General features: G+C 43.4%; 1 protein-coding gene across 1 annotated transcript; it reads right to left on the minus strand.

Moving 5' to 3' along the window:
* Positions 1-4,834: 4,834 nt before the first annotated feature.
* Positions 4,835-10,528, minus strand: LOC306927207 (piggyBac transposable element-derived protein 4-like; the record flags this gene model as incomplete). Its single annotated transcript, XM_079506897.1, has 5 exons — positions 10,317-10,528; positions 10,141-10,200; positions 9,798-10,003; positions 8,434-9,700; positions 4,835-5,268 (listed from the first exon to the last, which is right to left on the minus strand). Exons 2-5 carry the CDS (start codon positions 10,148-10,150, stop codon positions 4,835-4,837), a joined length of 1,917 nt encoding a protein of 638 aa, XP_079363023.1. The 5' UTR covers positions 10,151-10,200; positions 10,317-10,528.
* Between the last annotated feature and the right edge of the window lie 14,544 nt (positions 10,529-25,072).

The raw sequence follows: 25,072 nt of genomic DNA on the forward strand, positions 1-25,072 counted from the left end.
GAGAACATGAAACTTACTGAGGTGTGGCTGGTCTTCAGCTTCCTGTTCAATAGAAAGGCCTTCAGCTTCCTGTTCAATAGAAACGTCTTCAGCTTCCTGTTCAATAGAAACGCCTTCAGCTTCCTGTTCAATAGAAACGTCTTCAGCTTCCTGTTCAATATAAATGTCTTCAGCTTCCTGTTCAATAGAAACGTCTTCAGCTTCTTGTTTAATAGAAACGTCTTCAGCTTCCCGTTTAATAGAAACGTCCCTGGCTGAGTCTGGGGAGTTCATCTTCACCTGGGAGTGATGCATCATGGGTATTGTAGTTCGTATGAGTCTGGAGAGTTCGTCTTCACCTGCAGTCTGGACTCCGATCTGAAATCAAGTGAATAAGGAAGGACTTTAATAACTGGAGACCTATAGTCCGGCAGCCAGGGGTGGGGAGGGGGAAATGTGTTTTTATTGGCCTAAAATATTGCCTATATACTTAAAAATATTTAAATGAATGAGTCCACTTGCTGACCGGCTGACGGTATTGATGTCAACATTTCATTATGCTTTAACGCTTAGGCCGCCAGCATTTGATAACTTGTGATATAATTCACGCCAGCATTTTTCCCTGTTTAACTCTTATTTTGAAGAGCAAAACACCAAGACCGGAAGTTATGATCCTATGTTAGGGTGTGTGACGATGCATCATCATTCCATGTTTACCGCGGGTGCTGCTAAAACATAATGGAGGCGCATCACAGCGCCGGCTCTGGGCCGTGGAATAAACCTTGTTTGGACCAAAAATGCCATCTGGGACAAGGAATAGGGCATAAAGGCGATTGAAAGAAACAGAATCAAACCCCGGCCCTACCCTACCCTAACTGGGTCGGCCCGAGGCTCGGCCAGATCCTAACAATTACCATAATGTTAACACTTTCATCGCTCCCCTGGTGTCCATGTGAAATTACTGCAGGCAGCCAGGCAATATCTGTGAATAAGCGTAAAATACTTCCGGGCCACACAGCCCAATACAACGAGAGGAGGAACAGGTTTTACGAGCAGCAGCCGTTAGTTTTCACCACAAGCGGTAATATGGCTTGTGCGATGCGATAAGAAATCACTATTTACATCTGAACGTTGGGCGGATTGGATTAAAACAACAACTTTGGACTATCTTTCGGAGAACACAAGCAGCAAAGAAACGACAATGAGCAACCCGATGCATAGCATTATGACTTGATCAATCAAAAGCATTATAAAAAGACGAATTGCCGTTGATCTACGGCAATGGCGGACTAAGTTTTAAGTAGCATGTGATGTGTCAAACTAGGGGGTTGTCATTATTCTGAATCCATTCCAAGCATTAGTTTTGCACAAAAAAACACTCATTGGGCTAAAAACGGCCATAGCCGTCATCATAAATGTGATGAGGTCAGCACATTTTGGGCACATTTGGACAAGTGGCTATTGCCGTTTTTAGCCCAAGGAGTGTTTTTGTGGATGGAATGGATTCAGAATCCTTGCCTTATATAGGTTAATGGTATGGTCACATATATCCTCCTATAAAAAAAACAATAGTTCATTACCGTCAGCCGGTCAGCAAGTCGACTCATGAATGTATGCATATAAACAATATTTCAACAAAAACAACCGAAAAGAAAAACAACGATTAAACAAAAGAAGCCTGTTGGCTGCCAGACTACTAGTGGTGTTAGCCCAACTCTCCAACATTTATCTCCAAGTGTGTGTGTGGTGTGTGTGCGCGCACGCGTCTGCGTGTGTGTGTGTGTTAAAAAGTATATATTTTGAAGCATTCCATGTAACAATGATGCTCTTTGTTTTGTCTTGTGTTTTGTTATGAACACCCTCTTTTTCCGCTCCCTAAAAGCTCAGTGAGATGTTTAGTTCAGATCTAGCCCAGATGAGTGAAAGAGCGCCGCCCTTTGGTCAACAAGAAAAGTACAACAAATTAATCTATTTGGAAGCACTTTGGTTTCAAGGAGTGTGGTGAAGAACAACAAACCAATACCGTGTTAAGATGTGTTACAATGGTGTGTGTTAGGGTTACATTTCAATGGTGTGTGTTAGGGTTACATTTCAATGGTGTGTGTTCCGCTGGATATAGTAATCAGCGTTTGGTTTCTATTAATAAATATGCACTGTATAAATTTCAATAATTCTTAGTGCTATAACTATGGGAGTGATGGCTTTTTCAGAGGGCCTGGCATTGCTAAGTTAACAGGAAGGTGTGAAATGTGACACCGCCGTCTCCCTCTCAAGCGAAAGAGAATGTCAGTGCTTATAACTATTGTATGTACCAATAATTGTCTACTAAAACTCCTCAAGTTATCTTTTGTCTCATTATTGTCATGTAGCAGTAATGTCATGGGTTGAACTTATAGTCTTGGAGTAGTCAGACAGAGGACTGTGAGGGAGTTGAAATCTCTTTCCTCACGAACTGCCATAAAGGAAGCAGGCCAGAGAGGCACAGCTGGGGTGCTCTGATAAGAGTGTGACCAGAGCCACTAACTGCAAACCGCTTCTACTAGCCAGCATGCTTCTCAAAGACAGCCTAGCACATGTCAGTGGTAATACTTCCTGGTCTTTCAACCAATAGTAAGGTTGGCTGTAAGCCAACCACAGGAAAGGCTGTTACCATGAGCTCAGCAGCCAATTGATGTAAGCTAGTATAGAACCACCCAGAGGGCGGCCCTGTCAGAAACAGAGGTTTTAAAAGGCCTTGCGATGATTCTAGTAAGTTAGATTCTGTAAACATCCAACCAAGAATCCATACCTCTCCCAGGAAAGGAGAAGAGAGAGATCCGGATGGGGGACTGGTAATTACGGTTTATACTCTGCCTGCTATCTCTGTTTAATACAAATGATTAGAACGTATTATGGGAATGTAACAAATGTATATTATTGTGTTTCTATATCTATTTCAGGTTTAAAATATATGCCTATCACCAGCATATAACTATGCCATACCTGACACTAACATCTGTCCATTAAGACTACTTATAATTGGTTATGATAGACACTTTTCACTGTCTTTAATAGCTCAATTAATCTGTTACCATACTTATCTAAAACCAGGCAGTCTGTGCAGATAAGCCATTTATAGATGTGTTAACTAAATGTTGTTTGTTGAATCCGATGAATGAATAATAAAGTTATAAAATACACTCTGTAGTCCTAAAGTATGTTGGCGTGAATATTAGCTACGCTCTTCCGAGTTCTCAATCAGGTGTCTTCTACCTTAGTTAAATGTGACAACCACAGAATGCTAGAAAGATGTACAATTTTAAACCAGTAGCCTTGTAACTAAAATAGCCTTGTAACTATAGTTCAAAGCACGGTTAATAGACGCCACGGCTAGACTCAAAAGTCTCAAAGCGTAGATGGTAAATCGCCTGATGTACAACCACAGGCCTAGTACTAAATGTACAATTAAAGCTGACTACGCGAAAAACAGTACATAGCTAAAAATCCGGTTTAGCACAGAGCTCTATAAAAGAAGCCAGCGACCTTAAGATATAAAGCGTTACTGTAAAAGCTAAAAAGTTGCTAACCTAATCACAGGCGACAATGTGATCCTTGCTCTGGACTTTAATAACTACTCCAAGTCAATGACTATTCCAGCCTCTGATTCAAAGCAAGCTGAATGTCATTTGATTAGGGTGATTTATTATAGACTAGAAAACGGGTCCATAGTTCCCATTTTTGCTCCTCGCTTTTCACCGAGGATAAAAATGGCCGCCAGTGCAAAGCTAATTTGCTAAAACCATTAGCCTATTGTCTGGTGCCTTCTACTCTGAAACACTTCTAACCTAGCCATGAGCGGGGGAAGCAGAGTCGGTAAACAGGCAGAACAGGGCATAATGGCAACTGTTGCCTCCTCACTCTAAACACTTCGGGGGAAGGGTAGAGTTTGGTAAACAGGCAACAACAGGGGTGACACTCTAACTTCTGCTATCAGCAGGGGTGGGGGGAGAAGTCATAAAAACAAGCCCAAATGCTAATTGCAGCCCAATGGACACGCATGCAGGCAGGCTGTAAATAGGACAGCACTAACCACTATTGCTAAACAAATAGAAGGGAGAGGGACAAAATAGTTAGGAAAAGTGAATCCACTTTAAACGCATACCTAGCTATTTAAACTAGACCAGAACCGTAGCAGAAACAAAAGACTGAAAACGCTAAACTGGCTAAACTTCCCTGTGTCAACGCTAAAAAGCTATAAAACCGTGATAATATATATACTACTTACTAAAATCCCAAAGATTCAAATAAATTGATAGGTGAAGTAAAGATGGCTAATTTATTAATCAACGAGTTAAAAGTTAAAGGCGAGAAAGCACTCTCAATATTTGATTATTTAGCAACTGAATGTGAAGGTTGTCTGTCACAAAATACTCCCATCATCAAAAAGGCAAAAGCATTTGTTAATCTTAAAACAGCTTTCGAGAATGTAGTGGACACTTCTACAGATTATTCCGAAATGTTAAAAGAAACTGGTTTAACAGAATGTTCTTTGCGAATGGAAGATGAGCTTCAAGTCTGTGTAAGGAAATACCATGACATGAGACAGTTGCTGATAACTGCCGTCTGGTTGAAACTAAAGCCAGAGTGGGCCCAGTTAAATGACAAAGTGAACAAATTGCTTTGTTCCGGGCTAATGGCATTAATAAAGTTGGAGGGTACTCTGAACGTTTTGAATTCAATATTACAGGACAACAAATCCTTAATAAGTCCGAAAAGATCGATTCAAATGCTCTCTGGCTATAAAAAGCTTGTTCTAGCAAGAGACAGGCTTAACCTGCAAGCCGCTCTGGAAATAGCCCAAATAGGGTCAATAAAACTAACACAAAAGATCCAGGTCACAGCAGCGGAGCAGAAGGTCAGCGGGGTCAAAGGAGAAGTCACCGCCGAGCCAGCGGGGGAAGTTGAAGACCCAGGCCCCGTCACCTCGATGGGGGAAGAAACGGCAGGGAGGCGGCAGGAGCCTGACCGCCCTCTCACCCCAACAGATGACGCCAAGTCGGCAGAACCAGCGCCAGAGCAGCATGAAATCTGCTGTGACCACACAGAGGTAGCGGCGCCCACTCCAGCCGTGCAGAGAACATTCACCAGGGAGAGACACGGCACAACAAGGCCCAGCGGAGCCAGTGTCCGACGTGGGAAACGAGACACAGCACACGCCACAGCAACCCCTCACCTCGCGAGGGCAAGATGACATCAGGGCTGCAAAACTTGGTGAGACGAAATCTTCCTCCACCAGTGCCAGCAGCAACCCTATCAGTCAAGCAGACCTAGCCAAAAGTGTCGGGGGTCTGAAATCGGCACGAGGCCCAGCGTCCGACGTGGGAAACGACAGGACGCCAGCGACCGCTGCAATATTTCTACCCACAACCAAGCCCCTCCTACCCAGGGGGCAAGGTGGCGGCAGCTGGGGGAAGTTCTGTAAAGCAGCGCTCTCCATCACAAGCCCAGCCAGCCAGGTCACAATAAAACCTACCGGTGGCACTGATCAGGGCAGCAGAGGGAAAGTTAAAATGAAAAAGTGCAGTGTCTGCGAATTACGTCATGAATGACACGCACGCGCACACACCAGCCCCCCCCCAACAGATGCAGGCCCAAGGAAGGCCGCCACAAAGAATGTTGGCACAATCGGGGGAGCGCACGCACGCACACACACAAGCCCCTCCTGCAAACAAACGCATGGTGAAAGTGCATTGCTCCAGATCTAAAGACGGCCACCACCAGGAATGGCCATGAGGGAGCGCGCACACACACACACACACACACACACACACACACACACACACACACACACACACACACACACACACACACACACACACACACACACACACACACACACACACACATATGCTTCGGGCCAGGCCACCAGGCTGACAAAGTGACTTGTCCAGCAAAACGAAGTGGGACCCATTGCAAAATGTCAGTGAGAGACAATGGAAATCTGTGTTGTGTTTTAAACAATTGTGTGAATTGTGTTACAGATACATAACATTCCCCGGTTGACCGAGTACGCACCAAGAGTGAAAAAGTAACTCATAACTCCTAGGGTTAAATGGAAAATAATGTTTGATTGTACAATGTTAACTCTTCCTTTCCAGTCAAGGGAAAAGCCTGGATGGAAGGTGTGAATTGTGACACTTACTTAGTTGCCACACACACAAACTGACAGCCCATGTCAATGACAGGGACAAACCTTGTTTGTATCAGTTACTGTCAAAATGTGATAATTCTCTGCGTTACATTTTAAAACATTTACGTGCTATGTAACTTACTGAGAAGTAAATATCCAAGGGCCTTTTACGACCAAAAATTAAAGGTATTTGATAATGCTGTAAAAGTTAACCAGAAAGCCTTGGGTTAATCTTATCTCCAATCTGCTCAAACAGGACAGAGAGCTTGCTCACCTCCTGTTAGGGAGCAATAAGTGACAGGAAAACCTGCTTCTCTAAAAGTAAAAATGTTAACAAAATTGACTTTATTTAACAGTATGGGATGTTAGATAAATGTAACAAATTGAAATAGTGATCCACAAAGATAATCACAAGTCAATGTATTTGTTCGAACAAAGTGGAATCAAATTAAAACAGAATTACAATTACAAGGAAACAAAACAGAAACCTTAAAATAAGTGACTAATTCTGAAGAACACCAAAAGACCGACACCGAAAGAACAATCTTATAATTCTTCGTGACAGTCAGTTCAAGGCATGTTATGTTGTAAATAATTATAATTTTGTGTTTATCGAATCCTCACTTCGGCACAGATAATCAATCATGTGTTGAACCAAACCGGCAGAACGGATATCGGAAAACCACTCAATAAGTTATAGATTAGTTTTGGCGGGAGGTGTTCCGCTGGATATAGTAATCAGCATTTGGTTTATATTAACTCTTTGAGATATTCATGGATTTCTATATAGTTTTTAGACTTCTCTATGGCAGAATGGCGTTTTTGAATGATTTATTGAAAATTCTCTGTTGTGAATGTGTGACAACGAAAGACCTTCAGAGAAAGCTTGACTTGTCTGCTTCCAGGAAAAAAATGAACTGAGTTGATAAAATGTTTAGTTCTTGTGTTGGAAGCCATTTAAAAGAGCCTGCATTTACACTGTTTTCTGTTTCTAGGACAACAAAAAAAGTTATGACCAGTTGAAGTTTTATTTTCTAAAGAACTTTTTTTCTGCTGGGCGTACACACCCATGCCATATCTCATTTTAAAGGGTGAGTTGTCTAGTTAGAAAAAGAAAAAGAAAAAAGTTTCTCACATGTACCACTGTAGATATTTTGCCATCTATAAATAGCATGGTCAGTCAGGACCAATCTGACCTATCCAGCTAAAAGTTCCCATAGCTCTGCATTGGAACGTGATAGAAACTCAAATTCTTTTTGGGGTAAATGTAGACATTCTAACGCACATTTTGATATATACCATGTCTACATAGTCTTACCAGTACCTTGTATATTCATGCATGAATCTCAAAAACCTGTTACGAAGAAACACAGTTTTGATAAAAAACACATCCAAGGACATTGTTTTGATATGACTTGGTGCCCATGATATGTATCAAAATATAGACTTGAATGTATACTGCATTATAAAAAAAAAATTGGGTTCTTACCATCTACAATTACAGAGTAAATCACAGTTGAAACTCGCTTAGTCAAACCATAAACCTCAGAATAGTGTAAAAATAGCCCGACAGGTATCTCAAATTGGAAAAGTGCACTTTTATTTTTTCAGAACATAACCAGAACATAACCAGAACATAAACATTATAATTTAAAATAATTACAGAAAATAAATAAATACTAATGCAATACATAGTGTACATACTGTACACTATTTTGACGTTGACATTGTATGTGTAGGCTATACAGGGTACAGTTCTATTTGACGTTGACAGTGTGTGTGTGTAGGACACCGACCCCCCCTCCCCCCCTGAACCACCGGAGATGAAGCAGCTTAGCCGCACTGTTACACTATTTTGACGTTGACATTGTATGTGTAGGCTATACAGGGTACAGTTCTATTTGACGTTGACAGTGTGTGTGTAGGACCCCCTCCCCCCCCCCCCCCCCTGAACCACCGGAGATGAAGCAGCTTAGCCGCACTGTTACACTATTTTGACGTTGACATTGTATGTGTAGGCTATACAGGGTACAGTTCTATTTGACGTTGACAGTGTGTGTGTAGGGTATACAGGGTAGTTACAGTTCTATTGACGTTGAGGGTGTAGACTTTCAAAATAAGACAGAAAAAAAGAAAAAAAAAAGAGAACAGTTATTCAAAGTAGTGCTTGATATTCTTGTCCTTGTGGTAAACGAAGAAGCATGGGAACAAACACAAGGGCACCTCACAATCAGGGCAGTAATACAGGGTCATATGCCGGAGTGGTCTACCATTGGGACCGTTACTGAGCAGGTGGAGCCTGCAGGTTCTCTTGTCAATTCTCACTGGCACATGGCCACGCAAATGCACCTCAAGTCTCCTATTCTCATCACCTGCTCTTGCCCTATATGGACGATCACCCCCCACTGCCCCCTCCGCCGCCGCCGCCTCCTCCTCCTCCTCCTCCTCCTCCGGCCTCCCTGGTCTCAGTGATGTCCACCTCTCCACCACCAACATGATATAGTCCAGGAGAGTTTTTGTCCTGCCCTGCTTGAGTTTGTGCAACACGAACGCATTGTACATCACCATCTGAAACATGTAAAAGACAAACTTCACAGGCCACTTGTAGGACTTACGGGCAAACGGATAGTAGGAGATATGTTGGTCTAGTTTGTCCACACCATTCATGTACTTGTTGTACTCGTTGACACAATGTGGCTTAATTTTTTTATCCCTGACTGGCTCGCCTGGCGTCACTCTGGCTTTCTTACGCCTCTCAGTGACTGTGACCATCGTGTGTGGGTGGATGGTGCTGCACATTTTGACAACCTTCTTGTCCCGCCAAGCCAACAGCATCACCCCGTCATTGTTGTGGCGCATCAGAGTCTCGCCCAGCTTCATGTCGCCTGGTTTGCTAAGCCGCTTCATCTCCGGTGGTTCCCCCCTGTTCTTCCTCATCGTCCCACATACATGGGTTCCCAAAGACAGTAGCATAATACACCTGTTCACTGAGTTGTACAGATTGTCCATGTACAAATGGTAGCCTTTGTTGGACAACGGTCCGAGAAGCTCCATCACGGTCGTGTCCAGCCCACAGCCTACTCCGGTATATGGCTTCATGTTCCAGAGGTAGCCCGTCGCTGAATCGGCTAGGCAGTAGGATTTAATCCCCCATTTTACCGGTTTCAACGGATTATAGCACTTCCAAGCCAGTCTTCCCTTCCATAGCATAACACCTTCGTCGATGGATATGTTCTTCTCTGGGGTGTACATGGACTGAAACCGGGCCAGAAGATAGTTCACAAGATATCTGACTTTGTACATGCGGTCCGCTGTGTCTGGAGTCTCCTGGTCACTGAAGTGAAGGAACCGCTTGAGCAGCAGAAACCGGGTCAGGCTCATGGTGCGCCTGAACTGCTGTGTCTCATTAGCCTTACGCCGGGACCAGTATGACACAAGGGTTGGCTTCCTCACAAGGCCCGTCAGGAAAAAGAGCCCGAAGAAGTTCTTCAACTCTATCACAGAGACATCCGTCCATTTCTTCACTGTGGAGTGTGGGAGTGGGTCCTGGATCTAGATAGATAGATATATAAGTTAGATTTATTTGCAGAAATTACAACAAAGTCATCAATTTGGGAAAACATCAATGTGGAATATACACAATACACACCATTGCGATGGACTGCGCTGCATATCTGTTGGTCTCATCGCAAATATACTGGAGCAGCTCATCGGTCAGCAACAGCTCAAAGAACTCCACTGGATCACTCTCTGCACTGAGGTCACAGTGAACACCCGGCTCTCCAGTAAACGGGATGTCCTGTGGCTCCCACCCACCAGCAGACCACCCTGGCGAAGCCGTTGAGTTGGCATCACCTAAATTACAGGAATACACAATTATTAGCATAAAAAACATTGTTTTTATTCATGTAGAATACATCTGGTGGAGCTGTAACATGTGATGAGACTATAAAATGATATACATGATTTTGTTCTGTGCATTGTATTTATACCTGCTTCCATGGGCACAGGGGCAGCATCTGCAGCTGTCGAGATGATGGGCTGTTCATCATCTGTAAAACAACAACCATTTCAATCAATTAGAGGCATGGTGTAGCGTTCTCCATAGTGCCAAATGCAGACAGACTTTAGCCACATCCACAAGTTATTTAGCTCTCTAGTTACTCACCTCCATCCACATCACTGTTCACCTCATCTTCATCATCGTGCCACTCCTCATCACCCGGTTCTAAATATGTACAAATAAATAATCATTTAGCTGGAGTGCACGCTACAATTACATTCCTTCATACAAAAATGTAGCCAATCACATACGAATTGTGGCCAACACATCCATCTATTCAGTGTTGATCCATTTCAGCCAACACATTGTAGCCAACACACATCAAAGCAAAGCAAAGTGTCCATCGTTGTATCCCCCCCCCCACTGCTACAGCGGTGGAGTCCTAAGCGAACCAATGGGGCTTTCAAATAGATCTGTATTGAGCTTGCATGATGATCAAATGAACGTATTGTACCGTGGTTTATATGCTATATATTATGAGAAATGTTCCATTACTTTTTTCCCCATCTATTCAGTATTGTTTTATCGTTTATTATGATCCCTGTTTTTTTGTATTACTTTTCCGCGCCGCTGGGGGAAGGGTGGTGTAATGCAGGCCGCAAAGCTAAGCTAATTCATTATACTACTAAATCTATATAATATTGCGCTTGCATGATAATCAAAATAGTGTATTGTACCGTGGCTTATAGGCAAAATCATATAAGATGATCGCTAGAAATAAATGATTTGGATGATGTAGCATGCACGATAAAACTATCATATAAAAAATGTATTTTGACGATGACGAAGGTTTGACGAAGGTGCCGCCATCATGCGGCCATGCCGCATGATGGCGGCCTCCTCCTGAAAACCTTCGTCATCGTCAAAATACATTTTTTATATGATAGTTTTATCGTGCATGCTACATCATCCAAATCATTTATTTCTAGCGATCATCTTATATGATTTTGCCTATAAGCCACGGTACAATACACTATTTTGATTATCATGCAAGCGCAATATTATATAGATTTAGTAGTATAATGAATTAGCTTAGCTTTGCGGCCTGCATTACACCACCCTTCCCCCAGCGGCGCGGAAAAGTAATACAAAAAAACAGGGATCATAATAAACGATAAAACAATACTGAATAGATGGGGAAAAAAGTAATGGAACATTTCTCATAATATATAGCATATAAACCACGGTACAATACGTTCATTTGATCATCATGCAAGCTCAATACAGATCTATTTGAAAGCCCCATTGGTTCGCTTAGGACTCCACCGCTGTAGCAGTGATGATGATGGACACTTTGCTTTGATGTGTGTTGGCTACAATGTGTTGGCATTTTTCGTAACAATGTTTCAGACAATAAGATTCTTACCATCGAGCTCATCGGGGGACGGTTCGGCTCCATCGCTGTCTCGAAACGGCTCAAAGTCCTCTTCGGAGGAAGATTGGGGGGGGGGGGCGACAAACCCCTTGGAATACCTCGTAACCCGTGTAGATCGGCGGAGCACGGTGTCGTCGCTCGAGCCAGGCCGGGGAGAGGGACCGCTAACACTGGGCGCAGGCTTGGGGCTAGTAGATGCGAGAAGGCCGCGATCCTGCAACCCGCTGCCACCGGGCTGGGGACCGGGCGAAGCCGCTTGCCTGCTCTTCTTCTTGACGGGGGACAAGAGCTTCACATCGGGGACGACAGTAGGCTCGACATCGGGGACAAGGGGCTTAGCATCAGGCCCGGGGGGGACAAGAGGCACCACCGCATCTCCTGGCTTCTCTCCGTCGCTACCAGACAACTCCTCGTCGGTCTGAGGTGGAAGAGGATCAGGATTACGGGGCCGGCCCTTCTTCCCGACGAAGACCATGCGGAGATGTTCCTCCATGGTTGTTTGGCGCACACCACCAGTGGAGGTAGAGGGAAGGGGAGATGGACGCTTGGAGCGTTTTTTTGGCGCCATGTCGAACTACACTCTGACACTGACTACTGACCGACTACACTCGTAATCTACTATATAAACTAACAAGACGTACAGACAAACCAACACTCAACCAACAGACAGACACACACTAAACAGGTAAAAATAAACACACTAAACTAACGATCTAAAGCTATACTATACACAGATAAGACGGCAAGACGCGGACACTTTTTTTTGGTTTTTTTTTGTTTTTTTTTTGACAGACAAAGACAGACAGACAACAGACTACTAACTAAAGAATCTAAACTAAATATAAACCTAAATTACTACAACTAACTACTAATATTACTACTACTACTACTACTATTACTACTACTACTACTACTGCTATAAAACTCGCTCAATCAATCAATACTACTCACTCACTTTCGACACGCACCATAGACTACTCCAAAACTGTCTTCCCCACGCAGATCCCGGGGGGGTGGCCAGGTTTTATAGCAAAGGATGCCGGTGTGTCACGTGACACGGGTTTTATGGGTAATGTAGTTGGAATATAAGCTCAGGAGTTTAAACAGCGCTCCGGAGGATGTTAATATGGTTAGATTAATAAGAAAAGCTGAAGACGCCAATTGGCGTCATTGATCATTTACGGAATTCTGATGAAGACGCCAATTGGCGTCTTTCATCTTCTAAGGGTTAATAAATATGCACTGTATAAACTTCAATAATTCTTAGTGCTATAACTATGGGAGTGATGGCCTTTTCAGAGGGCCTGGCATTGCTAAGTTAACAGGAAGGTGTGAAATGTGACACCTCTGTCTCCCTCTCAAGCGAAAGAGAATGTCAGTGCTTATAACTATTGTATGTACCAATAATTGTCTACTAAAACTCCTCAAGTTATCAATTATCCATTGAATGTCTAATTATTGTAATGTAGCAGTAATGTCATGGGTTGAACTTATAGCCTTGGAGTAGTCAGACAGAGGACTGTGAGGGAGTTGAAATCTCTTTCCTCACGAACTGCCATAAAGGAAGCAGGCCAGAGAGGCACAGCGGGGGTGCTCTGATAAGAGTGTGACCAGAGCCACTAACTGCAAACCGCTTCTACTAGCCAGCATGCTTCTCAAAGACAGCCTAGCACATGTCAGTGGTAATACTTTCTGGTCTTTCAACCAATAGTAACTGTTACCATGAACTAAGCAGCCAATGAATGTAAGCTAGTATAGAACCGCCCAGAGGGCGGCCCTGTCAGAAACAGAGGTTTTAAAAGGCCTTGCGATGATTCTAGTAAGTTAGATTCTGTAAACATCCAACCAATAATCCATACCTCTCCCAGGAAAGGAGAAAAGAGAGAGATCCGGATGGGGGACTGGTAATTACTGTTTATACTCTGCCTGCTATCTCTGTTTAATACAAATAATTAGAACGTATTATGGGAATGTAACAAATGTATATTATTGTGTTTCTATATCTATTTCAGGTTTAAAATCTATGCCTATCACCAGCATATAACTATGCCATACCTGACACTAACATCTGTCCATTTAGACTACTTATAATTGATAGACACTTTTCACTGTCTTTAATAGCTCAATTAATCTGTTACCATACTTATCTAAAACCAGGCAGTCTGTGCAGATAAGCCATTTTTAGATGTGTTAACTAAATGTTGTTTGTTGAATCCGATGAATTAATAATAAAGTTATAAAATACACTCTGTAGTCCTAAAGTATGTTGGCGTGAATATTAGCTACGCTCTTCCGAGTTCAGGTGTCTTCTACCATAGTTAAATGTGACAACCACAGAATGCTAGAAAGATGTACAGTGTGTGTTAGGGTTACATTTCAATGGTGTGTGTTAGGGTTACATTTCAATGGTGTGTGCACCACAACACAATAGGGCAGTAACCAAAGTCGACTTCTCAACAAGTCGACTTCATTGTCACAAGTCAACTCACACCAGAAGAAGTCGAACAAATAATTTTAAAAAGTGGCCCTCGGGGCACAGGTCTCCGTCAGGTTGTGGCTATAATCTTCAGCCTAGTAAAAAAGTGTGTGAAAGACTTCCCGTAAATTGCACGCTGCATTCATGATTTGAGGCTTTTTGTTCAAAACGGGCCAATCTTGCAAACTTTGAAAGCTAATTATAGCCAATTAGGATGGGATATGAAATATCGGACATATCCGACTTGAGCACATGACTGTAGAGATACTGTGTAACGATTCGCAAGATTTTTAGAGACAGAATGAGGAGTAATATAAAAAAATGTGTTTTACAAAAGTCGGCCTCCTGGTGGCGCTATAAAAGGCAGATGTGAAAAATGTAGGTCAAAGGTTTGTCCTTGGCCTCTAGGGAGTGTGCATACAACGTTTCACGCAGATTGGTGCAGTTATAGGTAAAACAATTGAAAAGCTGCCTCACGGTAGCGCTATAACAGGCCATTCTGGAAAATGTGGGGCAGAGGTTCATCGTTGGCACCCAGGGAGTGTGTATGCAAAGTTTGGCATCGACCAGGTTAACGGTGTCGGAGATTAGCTGGTAACGGACGGACGGACGGACGGACAGACACACACACGGACGGAGTGCAAAACATACTCTCTCCCCACGCCTTTGGCCTGGTGGAGACAAAAATCTGATTGACTAAGATGTACGTGTTAACATTACAGTGGACAGAGCACAATTCCTGCTCATTTCAAAACTACGTTTGCACCTTTGACAACCTGCAGCTTGAAAAGGCCTTCAGCTCAGCTCTGAACTCGGTAGAATCTGCACCTGGCTCGCTGATAACAAACTATCATTACACCTGGGAAAAACTGAATCCATTCTCTTTGGATCAAATAGTAATCTCAGCAAGGCAGATGGCATCTTGGTTAGAGTGGGTGACAATATTATCACACGGAAAGTCTTTCCGGGAAAGATGTTAGGTTCCATCCTGGAGGCACATTTTTCCTGTGATATAAAATGGCCAAATGTAAAAAACAAAATAAAAACTCAACCAAAGAACAAGATTCCTATACAGGATCTCCTCACTCTCGTCTCTCACTGGTCAACAAAAACACCATGAAGACCCTAACAGGAACCCTCGTACAAGGTTTATTTAAATCCTTTAGCGCAAATCTAGTGTTAGCATGCTCACACTGCAGAGGTTCCGCCTGTCTGCTCCCACTCTACGGAGCTTGTTTCCTTTCCGGGTGAAACAGGAACGTGGGGGCCTCTGTGAGGACCACAACACCACTCGCATTAGCTCACAGCCTTTAGCTAGCAGTACAACCAGCTACCTTTTCTCAGCGATGCGGTACAAACTCACAAATGATTTACGATCGTCGGGTGCGTGGTGGCCCACCATGGACAGCTCTCGAACCTTTGGAGATACGGCGCTTTGAAAATCAGGTTATAATGGAGGCTCAACGGAGCTGGATTTATAAATCCCATCGCTGATGGGGACGGAGGCTCTCCATATTAGCTGGAGCAATGCTAAAAGGTAAACAGACGGACGGAGCGTTAATATATGGAGTAAACGGTTGTCTACGGACATACGCGTAGATAGCACCAGTAGGTACCATTAGCCTAGCTACCGGTACATTTATAAACGTAGATAGAATAAACTATGCATGCACCTCTTGGTACCACAGCACCTCAAATGGCCCTTAAAACAAGGCTCCAGACTTCCCAAAACAAACTGGTCAGTCTACTACTTGGCCTCACTCCCCGAACCCACCTCACCCCTGCCCATTTCCATAGGCTGCCGCTGGAATGGCTTAGGTTGACGACAGCATTTTGCAATGGGCCTGGCCTACAAGATTCACTACAATTAAGTCCACAATCTCAAAACCAGAGGGAGTTCAACAAACCACATGCAACCCAGATTCAGCTCAAGCAATGGATTATTTGTTTTGCTCCCATGCCAATAAAATGTGGAACGCCCGACCAACAGCAATTAATAAATGTGAATCCCAAATCCCTTCAAAACCTATGGGTGTCTGCAGTTCAAAACTGGTCCCCAAACCCCCCAACAAGTTACAATATTATTATTGCTGCTAGTATTAACTACTGCTTGTTTAGGAGCACATTTATAACAGACTGATTGATTGAAGCGAAAATGGAAACTATCGTTCTCACGATAATACAAATAATTTTTTGTAAAAAAAAACAACCCTTGTTTAAAAAATGATCTGCCTAATGATGATGTCACTGGAGGACGGTTTCTGAACTGCCCACAGCCCTCCTGAGGCACAGACTGAGTGGATTTTGTTTTGCCATTTTATCATGATTATTAGTGAGGACCTATTATATGAAGATAGGTTGAAAAGTGGTGAAGTGGTCCTTTAACAGTTTGCAGAATTACAGTACATTTCAAGTACAACTCAATAGAAAACTGTGGACGACACCAGAAAGCATTACTTGTTTACAATCGGGTCCACCCTTTTCAATTCATCAGAACATGTAGAGACGTACAGAGATACACTTCTATATAGTAACCAGAAACAGGAAATCATCAAAAGCAGGTAAAAGGGGAAAACATCTAGGGCTCCATCTTGCGCCACCCTTATCGCTTATCCCTAAACGTATTTGCCATTTTTTTACTATTTTGAAAAACATTTTAAAATAGTTCAACTAGCCCATCTACATCTACACGTTGTGAGCTTGTATATCAGCTATTTGAACTATTTTAAAAAGGTTTTTTTTTTTAAATATAAAAAAATAACAAATTAGTTCAGGGATAAGGGATGGCACAAGATATACCCCATAGTGAGGGGTAAAGGGGGCCAGTTTTGAATTGCAGCCGTCCGTAGGTGGCCTTAAAACAAGTTACAATAGTATTACTGCTGCTAGTATTAACTACTGCTTGTTTAGGATCATTTATAACTAACAAGCAGATACACTGACACCACGGCACGTAAACAGCGCCTAAAACTGTGACTCCGCCCACAAACGGGGGAAGTTGTGATTTTCGCTCGTTCACTGCAATGCAATTTGCGGCATTTTCAAAACAATATTGAGCAGAGTAGCGATTATCAAACGTATTTGCAATGCCATACGTTGAAAGATCTGTTGCCCGTGGACAAGGCACGCTACCTCCGCAAGTTAGATAGCATCGGCATAGATGTTTGTCCGTATGTGATTAAGGATTGGACCAAGTTGCATTGGCAGCCATAGAAAATTCCGGGGTAAATTCTTACCCCGGATGTGACGTTTTTGGGCGTTCCTGTCTAGCGTGGTGTCAGTGTATATGAGAGAAATAATCGTCGTGTTGATCCATGTTAAAAGAGGAGTCAATAATATAAAAGATAAATGTAGTAAAAACAAGGTGAATCAGTTCATCTTACCTGCTGTGTTTCAGGGTTGAGCTGCTTAACGACCACACTGTTTTCAAACCGTTTCAAACCTTTTACTATTATTATTATTATTGTGTTTTCAAACCACACTGCTAGCTAGCTGTGTGTGAACGCACATAGGCCTACCTACTGTACAAGCATGCGCACTAGCCCTGCTGCTGCAGAGCCATTATGTAAGACAGAGTTACGACAACTCTGTTCACGTCACGGGGCTTCAGTCCAATGGCGGCTCTTCTACATCCAGTAGTTTACGGAATGCATTGGAGTCTATGGGCTCGCGCGAGAACATGAACCACGTGACCAGGCTGTTTTCTGTCCCCTCAATGTCAACTCTCTCTGTGGCTCTGCCCTGCTGGAGCCTGGGGCGTGCACGGTGCACATACCATAAACGGTCACTAGGTGGAGCCATGGTACAGTGTAATACAGTGGGGAGCAGCTATATAGCTGAAAACTCTCCCATAGAGATTTACTACCATTCATTTTTTTCCCAAAAATATTTATACATTTATTTAAAAAATATACTTAAATGTATTCAAATATTTATATCAATTATTCTGAGCCTAGAATCAATCCATCCAGGATCCTGGTGAGTCATGACCATAACACCTCTGATTCTGTGAGAAAAACAAACAAACAAGATTGCATATTTAATTATATGATTTACTACATTTAATAAATGCTCTTTGTTTAGCGTCTTTCATTTTCATTTATTCACAGAATCAGAGGTTTTATGGTCATGATTCCGTTCTATACTGTGAAGTCATCAAAGTCTATCTTCACTAAATCATTTTAAATATAAACGTAAAACCATTTGATGAATCACATCTAACAATTCAATGTCAGTCTCTTCCACACACACATGCACTTTACATTTGTAGGCCTACTAATGTGTATTTTTCATTCATACTGTGTATTCATTGTTTGGTTTGATTTTTATGATTTATTTTGTTAAATTAGATTAACCTTATAAATCCCCACAGGGTTTTCTAAATCTCACCCTACAATATGTTGTTGTTCCAAATGTGTTGTTTTAAAATGTGCAAATAAAAAAATAAAAACAATCCTATCGATCATAGGAATTGTATTATAGCAAATACATTACACCAATATTCTTTATTCTAACTCCAGCTAATCCAGCTCTTTCCATTCCCTCCTTTCTTCTGTATACTTCCTGCAGTACAGAAGTATACATATTTATTGATGAATTGAAAATGCAGGACCCTGATGTAAACAAGTCTTGGTTTACAACACTGATGATGTGTCCAAGTTAATGATGTTTAATTAACTGAAGAACTCTGGAAGTGTTGCAGTACCAGTGACAACCAGGAACAGACTGAATAATTCTGGGAGTTGTAGTACCAGTGACAACCAGGAACAGACTGAATAACTCTGGGAGTTGTAGTACCAGTGACAACCAGGAACAGACTTAATAACTCTGGGAGTTGTAGTACCAGTGACAACCAGGAACAGCCTGGGTGACGGCCACCAAGAGGGTGGTGACATCTGGAGAGACAGAGGACGGCCGGAGAGGGTGGAGAGGGTTGGCAGCCCAAAACACTTTAAAATTAGCCTCGGTGCAGCTTGAGAGGCTGGCTGTATAGCTGGAGTTGTACCGAAGCTGATGCCACTTGGACACAGGACAGAGACAGTGGAGGCTGTACTGTAGCATGCCACTAGGACACAGGACAGAGACAGTGGGGGATGTAGTGTAGCATGCCACTAGGACACAGGACAGAGAGCGGGGGCTGTAGTGTAGCATGCCACTAGGACACAGGACAGAGACAGTGGGGGCTGTAGTGTAGCATGCCACTTGGACACAGGACAGACAGTGGAGGCTGTAGTGTAGCATGCCACTTGGACACAGGACAGAGACAGTGGGGGCTGTAGTGTAGCATGCCACTTGGACACAGGACAGAGACAGTGGGGACTGTAGTGTAGCATGCCACTTGGACACAGGACAGAGACAGTGGAGACTGTAGTGTAGCATGCCACTTGGACACAGGCCGGGGTCTGATCAGCCATGGTTGGGTTGCATGGAGGAGGGTGTCTGTTGTAAGACCCAGAAACACCCAACGATCCCAGGTTTACAACACTGATGATGTGTCCGGTTCATGATGTTTAATTAACTGAAGAACTCTGGAACTCTGGAAGTGTTGCACGTTCATGCATCAGTAGATGAATTAACTGTATCTACTGCTGCTTTGTGTATCCTGACTCAGACTGTATGCCAACTGCAACATGGAGAGACGTCAAGGCAGGGACGGCTCCAGGGGGGGGCAAGGGGGGCCCCCCTCAAAACAAGCCCAATTGACTGACTTCTATGTAAACCAAGATTCATTAGCCCCCCTCTAAATAGCCAGCCCCCCCCCATAGCACCCCCAGGCACAATTTGGAGCCGTCACTGCGTCAAGGTGTCTTATTTCAATACACATACCATAGACTTACTTTATTCTGTTATTCCATTTGATCATAAAAGGCAAATGTACTCTTGAATAATATACAAAGTGATTCATTGTCTAATAATAATAATAACATTGTGATTTATGAATTGATTTACTAAACAGTGTAATGAAGTTACAGCACTGCTTTGCCCGTTAGAGTAATGGCCCCTACACACTACAGGAGTCTTTTTTTTAAATCGGCTGTCATTATATCGTTGTGGCTTTCACACTAAACGATTGGTCGCAGACTAGGCATCACATACTACAAGAGTTCACCAAGATGCGATCCAGACCCGATATAGGCTATAGGCTTTCCAATTCATTTTGACATCTCACGCATGTGCAGGATGCAATGATACAAGCGCGAGACCGACACAGGACGCCTCTCTCTCTCTCTCTCTCTCTCTCTCTCTCTGTGCACGCCACACACACACACACAGGATAGCCAGGCTACACAGGGCGAAATGTTTGTGATAGCGTGTAGCCGACGTGGGCTGCAGCGAGACAGGACGTTACATATTGATCTTCATGAAATAACTCCGTCTCGGCACACACACACACACACACACACACACACACACACACACACACACACAGAGAGAGAGAGAGAGAGGTCCAAAAGTTTGCACCGATGCCGTTTTATCAACATAATATTATTCAAGTGAAATGAGTTGGTTTTATAGACTTTAACAGCAAGATTTGCAGTCTGCGACAGTGCTAAATATCAGCACTTTTATCGGCGCTGGGTCTTCTCGCAGAGCCTTTCACACACAGCGAGCAAAACCTTGCCGATCAAAGCCTGATCTTCCGTCAGATCGGGGGTTTTGTCGGTGAGCGCCAAAAATGGTCCCCGAAAGCATAATCGGAGCAAATATCGGGCAGTGTGTACGAGCCATAAGCATGTTTATTTGTACATTTCAACAAGGAAGGCAGTGTGCTTTACACACCGTCACCTTATTAAACTAATTGCCTAAGTCATTTTTTCAAGATTTTCAGGAAACACAAAAAACTGTGCCAAATGTTGAATATATTATATTTCTTAATTATTTCAATTCCAAAAAATATGAAAAAATATGACTATTGACATACAAATAAAGGTGTATGTCAATCATGTAACATGTAAGGATAAAATGACTTAGGCCAATATCTGAACATGCCATTTTAACTTAGGCAATTATAAACCTTATTTAGGCCAAATTACTTCTGCAGTAAGTGACTTAGGCAAAATGTTTTTATTCCAATTATTTTTAATAGACCATGGTTTAGGGTCAGCCACAGAGTGTTTAAAATAATATCAGAGCACAAAGACATTTGATACTGAATGGGAGTGAATGGGACTGAATGGGGTGAATGGGAGGTACTGTTACTATGGGACTGATACTATGGGAGTGAATGGGAGGAAATGGGACTGAATGGGAGGTAGTTACTATGTGAGTGAATGGGAGTGAATGGGAGGTACTGTTGGGAGTGAATTGGACTGAATGGGAGTGAATGGGAGGTACTGTTACTATGGGACTGAATGGGACTGAATGGGAGTGAATGGGATTTAATGGGACTGAATGGGAGTGAATGCGAGTGAATGGGAGTGAATGGGAGTGAACGGGACTGAATGGGAGTGAATGGGAGGGACTGTTACTATGGGACTGATACTATGGGAGTGAATGGGACTGAATGGGAGTGAATGGGATGAATTGGAGTGACAGTCCCATAGTAACAGTACCTCCCATTTACTCCCACTCACTCCCATTCACTCCCATTCACTCCCTTTCACTCTGAATGGGAGTGAATGGGATGAATGGGAGTGACAGTCCCATAGTAACAGTAGCTCCCATTCACTCCCATTCAGTCCCATTCACTCCCATTCAGTCCAGTTCACTCCCATTCACTCCCATAGTAACAGTACCCCCATTCACTCCCATTCACTCCCATAGTATCAGTATCAGTGTTCAAAATAATATCAGAGCACAAAGACATTTGATACTGAATGGGAGTGAATGGGAGGTACTGTTACTATGGGACTGATACTATGGGAGGGAATGGGACTGAATGGGAGGTAGTTACTATGGGAGTGAATGGGATGTACTGTTACTATGGGACTGATACTATGGGTGTGAATTGGACTGAATGGGAGGTACTGTTACTATGGGAGTGAATGGGAGTGAATGGGAGTGAATGGGACTGAATGGGACTGAATGGGAGTGAATGGGACTGAATGGGATTTAATGGGACTGAATGGGACTGAATGGGAGTGAATGGGAGTGAATGGGAGGTACTGTTACTATGGGACTGATACTATGGGAGTGAATGGGACTGAATGGGAGTGAATGGGATGAATGGGAGTGACACTCCCATAGTAACAGTACCTCCCATTCACTCCGATTCAGTCCCATTCACTTACATTCACTTACATTCACTCCCATTCATTCCCATTCACTCCCATTCACTCCCATTCACACCCATAGTATCAGTCCCATAGTAACAGTACCTCCCATTCACTCCCATTCACTCCCATAGTATCAGTCCCATAGTAACAGTACCTCCCATTCACTCCCATTCACTCCCATAGTATCAGTCCCATAGTAACAGTACCTCCCATTCACTCCCATTCACTCCCATAGTATCAGTCCCATAGTAACAGTACCTCCCATTCAGTCCCATTCAGTCCCATTCACTCCCATAGTATCAGTCCCATAGTACAGTGCCTCCCATTCACTCCCATTCAGTCCCATTCAGTCCCATTCAGTCCCATAGTATCAGTCCCATAGTAACAGTACCTCCCATTCACTCCCATTCACTCCCATTCTATCAGTCCCATAGTAACAGTACCTCCCATTCAGTCCCATTCAGTCCCATTCACTCCCATAGTATCAGTCCCATAGTACAGTGCCTCCCATTCACTCCCATTCATTCCCATTCAGTCCCATTCACTCCCATTCACTCCCATTCAGTCCCATTGTATCAGTCCCATAGTAACAGTACCTCCCATTCACTCCCATTCACTCCCATTCTATCAGTCCCATAGTAACAGTACCTCCCATTCACTCCCATTCAGTCCCATTCGCTCCCATTCTATCAGTCCCATAGTAACAGTACCTCCCTTTCACTCCCATTCACTCCCATTTACTCCCATTATATCAGTCCCATAGTAACAGTACCTCCCATTCACTCCCATTCACTCCCATAGTATCAGTCCCATAGTACAGTACCTCCCATTCACTCCCATTCAATCAGTCCCATAGTAACAGTACCTCCCATTCACTCCCACTCACTCCCATTCACTCCCTTTCACTCTGAATGGGAGTGAATGGGATGAATGGGAGTGACAGTCCCATAGTAACAGTAGCTCCCATTCACTCCCATTCAGTCCCATTCACTCCCATTCACTCCCATTCAGTCCAGTTCACTCCCATTCACTCCCATAGTAACAGTACCCCCATTCACTCCCATAGTATCAGTATCAGTGTTCAAAATAATATCAGAGCACAAAGACATTTGATACTGAATAGGAGTGAATGGGAGTGAATGGGAGGTACTGTTACTATGGGACTGATACTATGGGAGGGAATGGGACTGAATGGGACTGAATGGGAGGTAGTTACTATGGGAGTGAATGGGAGGTACTGTTACTATGGGACTGATACTATGGGAGGGAATGGGACTGAATGGGACTGAATGGGAGGTAGTTACTATGGGAGTGAATGGGAGGTACTGTTACTATGGGACTGATACTATGGGTGTGAATTGGACTGAATGGGAGTGAATGGGAGGTACTGTTACTATGGGAGTGAATGGGAGTGAATGGGAGTGAATGGGAGTAAATGGGAGTTAATGGGATTTAATGGGAGTGAATGGGACTGAATGGGAGTGAATGGGACTGAATGGGAGTGAATGGGACTGAATGGGAGTGAATGGGATTTAATGGGACTGAATGGGAGTGAATGGGAGTGAATGGGAGGTACTGTTACTATGGGACTGATACTATGGGAGGGAATGGGACTGAATGGGACTGAATGGGAGGTAGTTACTATGGGAGTGAATGGGATGTACTGTTACTATGGGACTGATACTATGGGTGTGAATTGGACTGAATGGGAGTGAATGGGAGGTACTGTTACTATGGGAGTGAATGGGAGTGAATGGGACTGAATGGGAGTGAATGGGACTGAATGGGAGTGAATGGGACTGAATGGGATTTAATGGGACTGAATGGGACTGAATGGGAGTGAATGGGAGTGAATGGGAGGTACTGTTACTATGGGACTGATACTATGGGAGTGAATGGGACTGAATGGGAGTGAATGGGATGAATGGGAGTGACACTCCCATAGTAACAGTACCTCCCATTCACTCCGATTCAGTCCCATTCACTTACATTCACTTACATTCACTCCCATTCATTCCCATTCACTCCCATTCACTCCCATTCACACCCATAGTATCAGTCCCATAGTAACAGTACCTCCCATTCACTCCCATTCACTCCCATAGTATCAGTCCCATAGTAACAGTACCTCCCATTCACTCCCATTCACTCCCATAGTATCAGTCCCATAGTAACAGTACCTCCCATTCACTCCCATTCACTCCCATAGTATCAGTCCCATAGTAACAGTACCTCCCATTCAGTCCCATTCAGTCCCATTCACTCCCATAGTATCAGTCCCATAGTACAGTGCCTCCCATTCACTCCCATTCAGTCCCATTCAGTCCCATAGTATCAGTCCCATAGTAACAGTACCTCCCATTCACTCCCATTCACTCCCATTCACTCCCATTCTATCAGTCCCATAGTAACAGTACCTCCCATTCAGTCCCATTCACTCCCATAGTATCAGTCCCATAGTACAGTGCCTCCCATTCACTCCCATTCATTCCCATTCAGTCCCATTCAGTCCCATTCACTCCCATTCACTCCCATTCAGTCCCATTGTATCAGTCCCATAGTAACAGTACCTCCCATTCACTCCCATTCACTCCCATTCTATCAGTCCCATAGTAACAGTACCTCCCATTCACTCCCATTCAGTCCCATTCTATCAGTCCCATAGTAACAGTACCTCCCTTTCACTCCCATTCACTCCCATTTACTCCCATTCTATCAGTCCCATAGTAACAGTACCTCCCATTCACTCCCATTCACTCCCATAGTATCAGTCCCATAGTACAGTACCTCCCAT

The sequence above is a fragment of the Electrona antarctica genome (genome assembly GCF_951216825.1).
Source record: "Electrona antarctica genome assembly, chromosome: 1".
Taxonomy (NCBI): domain Eukaryota; kingdom Metazoa; phylum Chordata; class Actinopteri; order Myctophiformes; family Myctophidae; genus Electrona; species Electrona antarctica.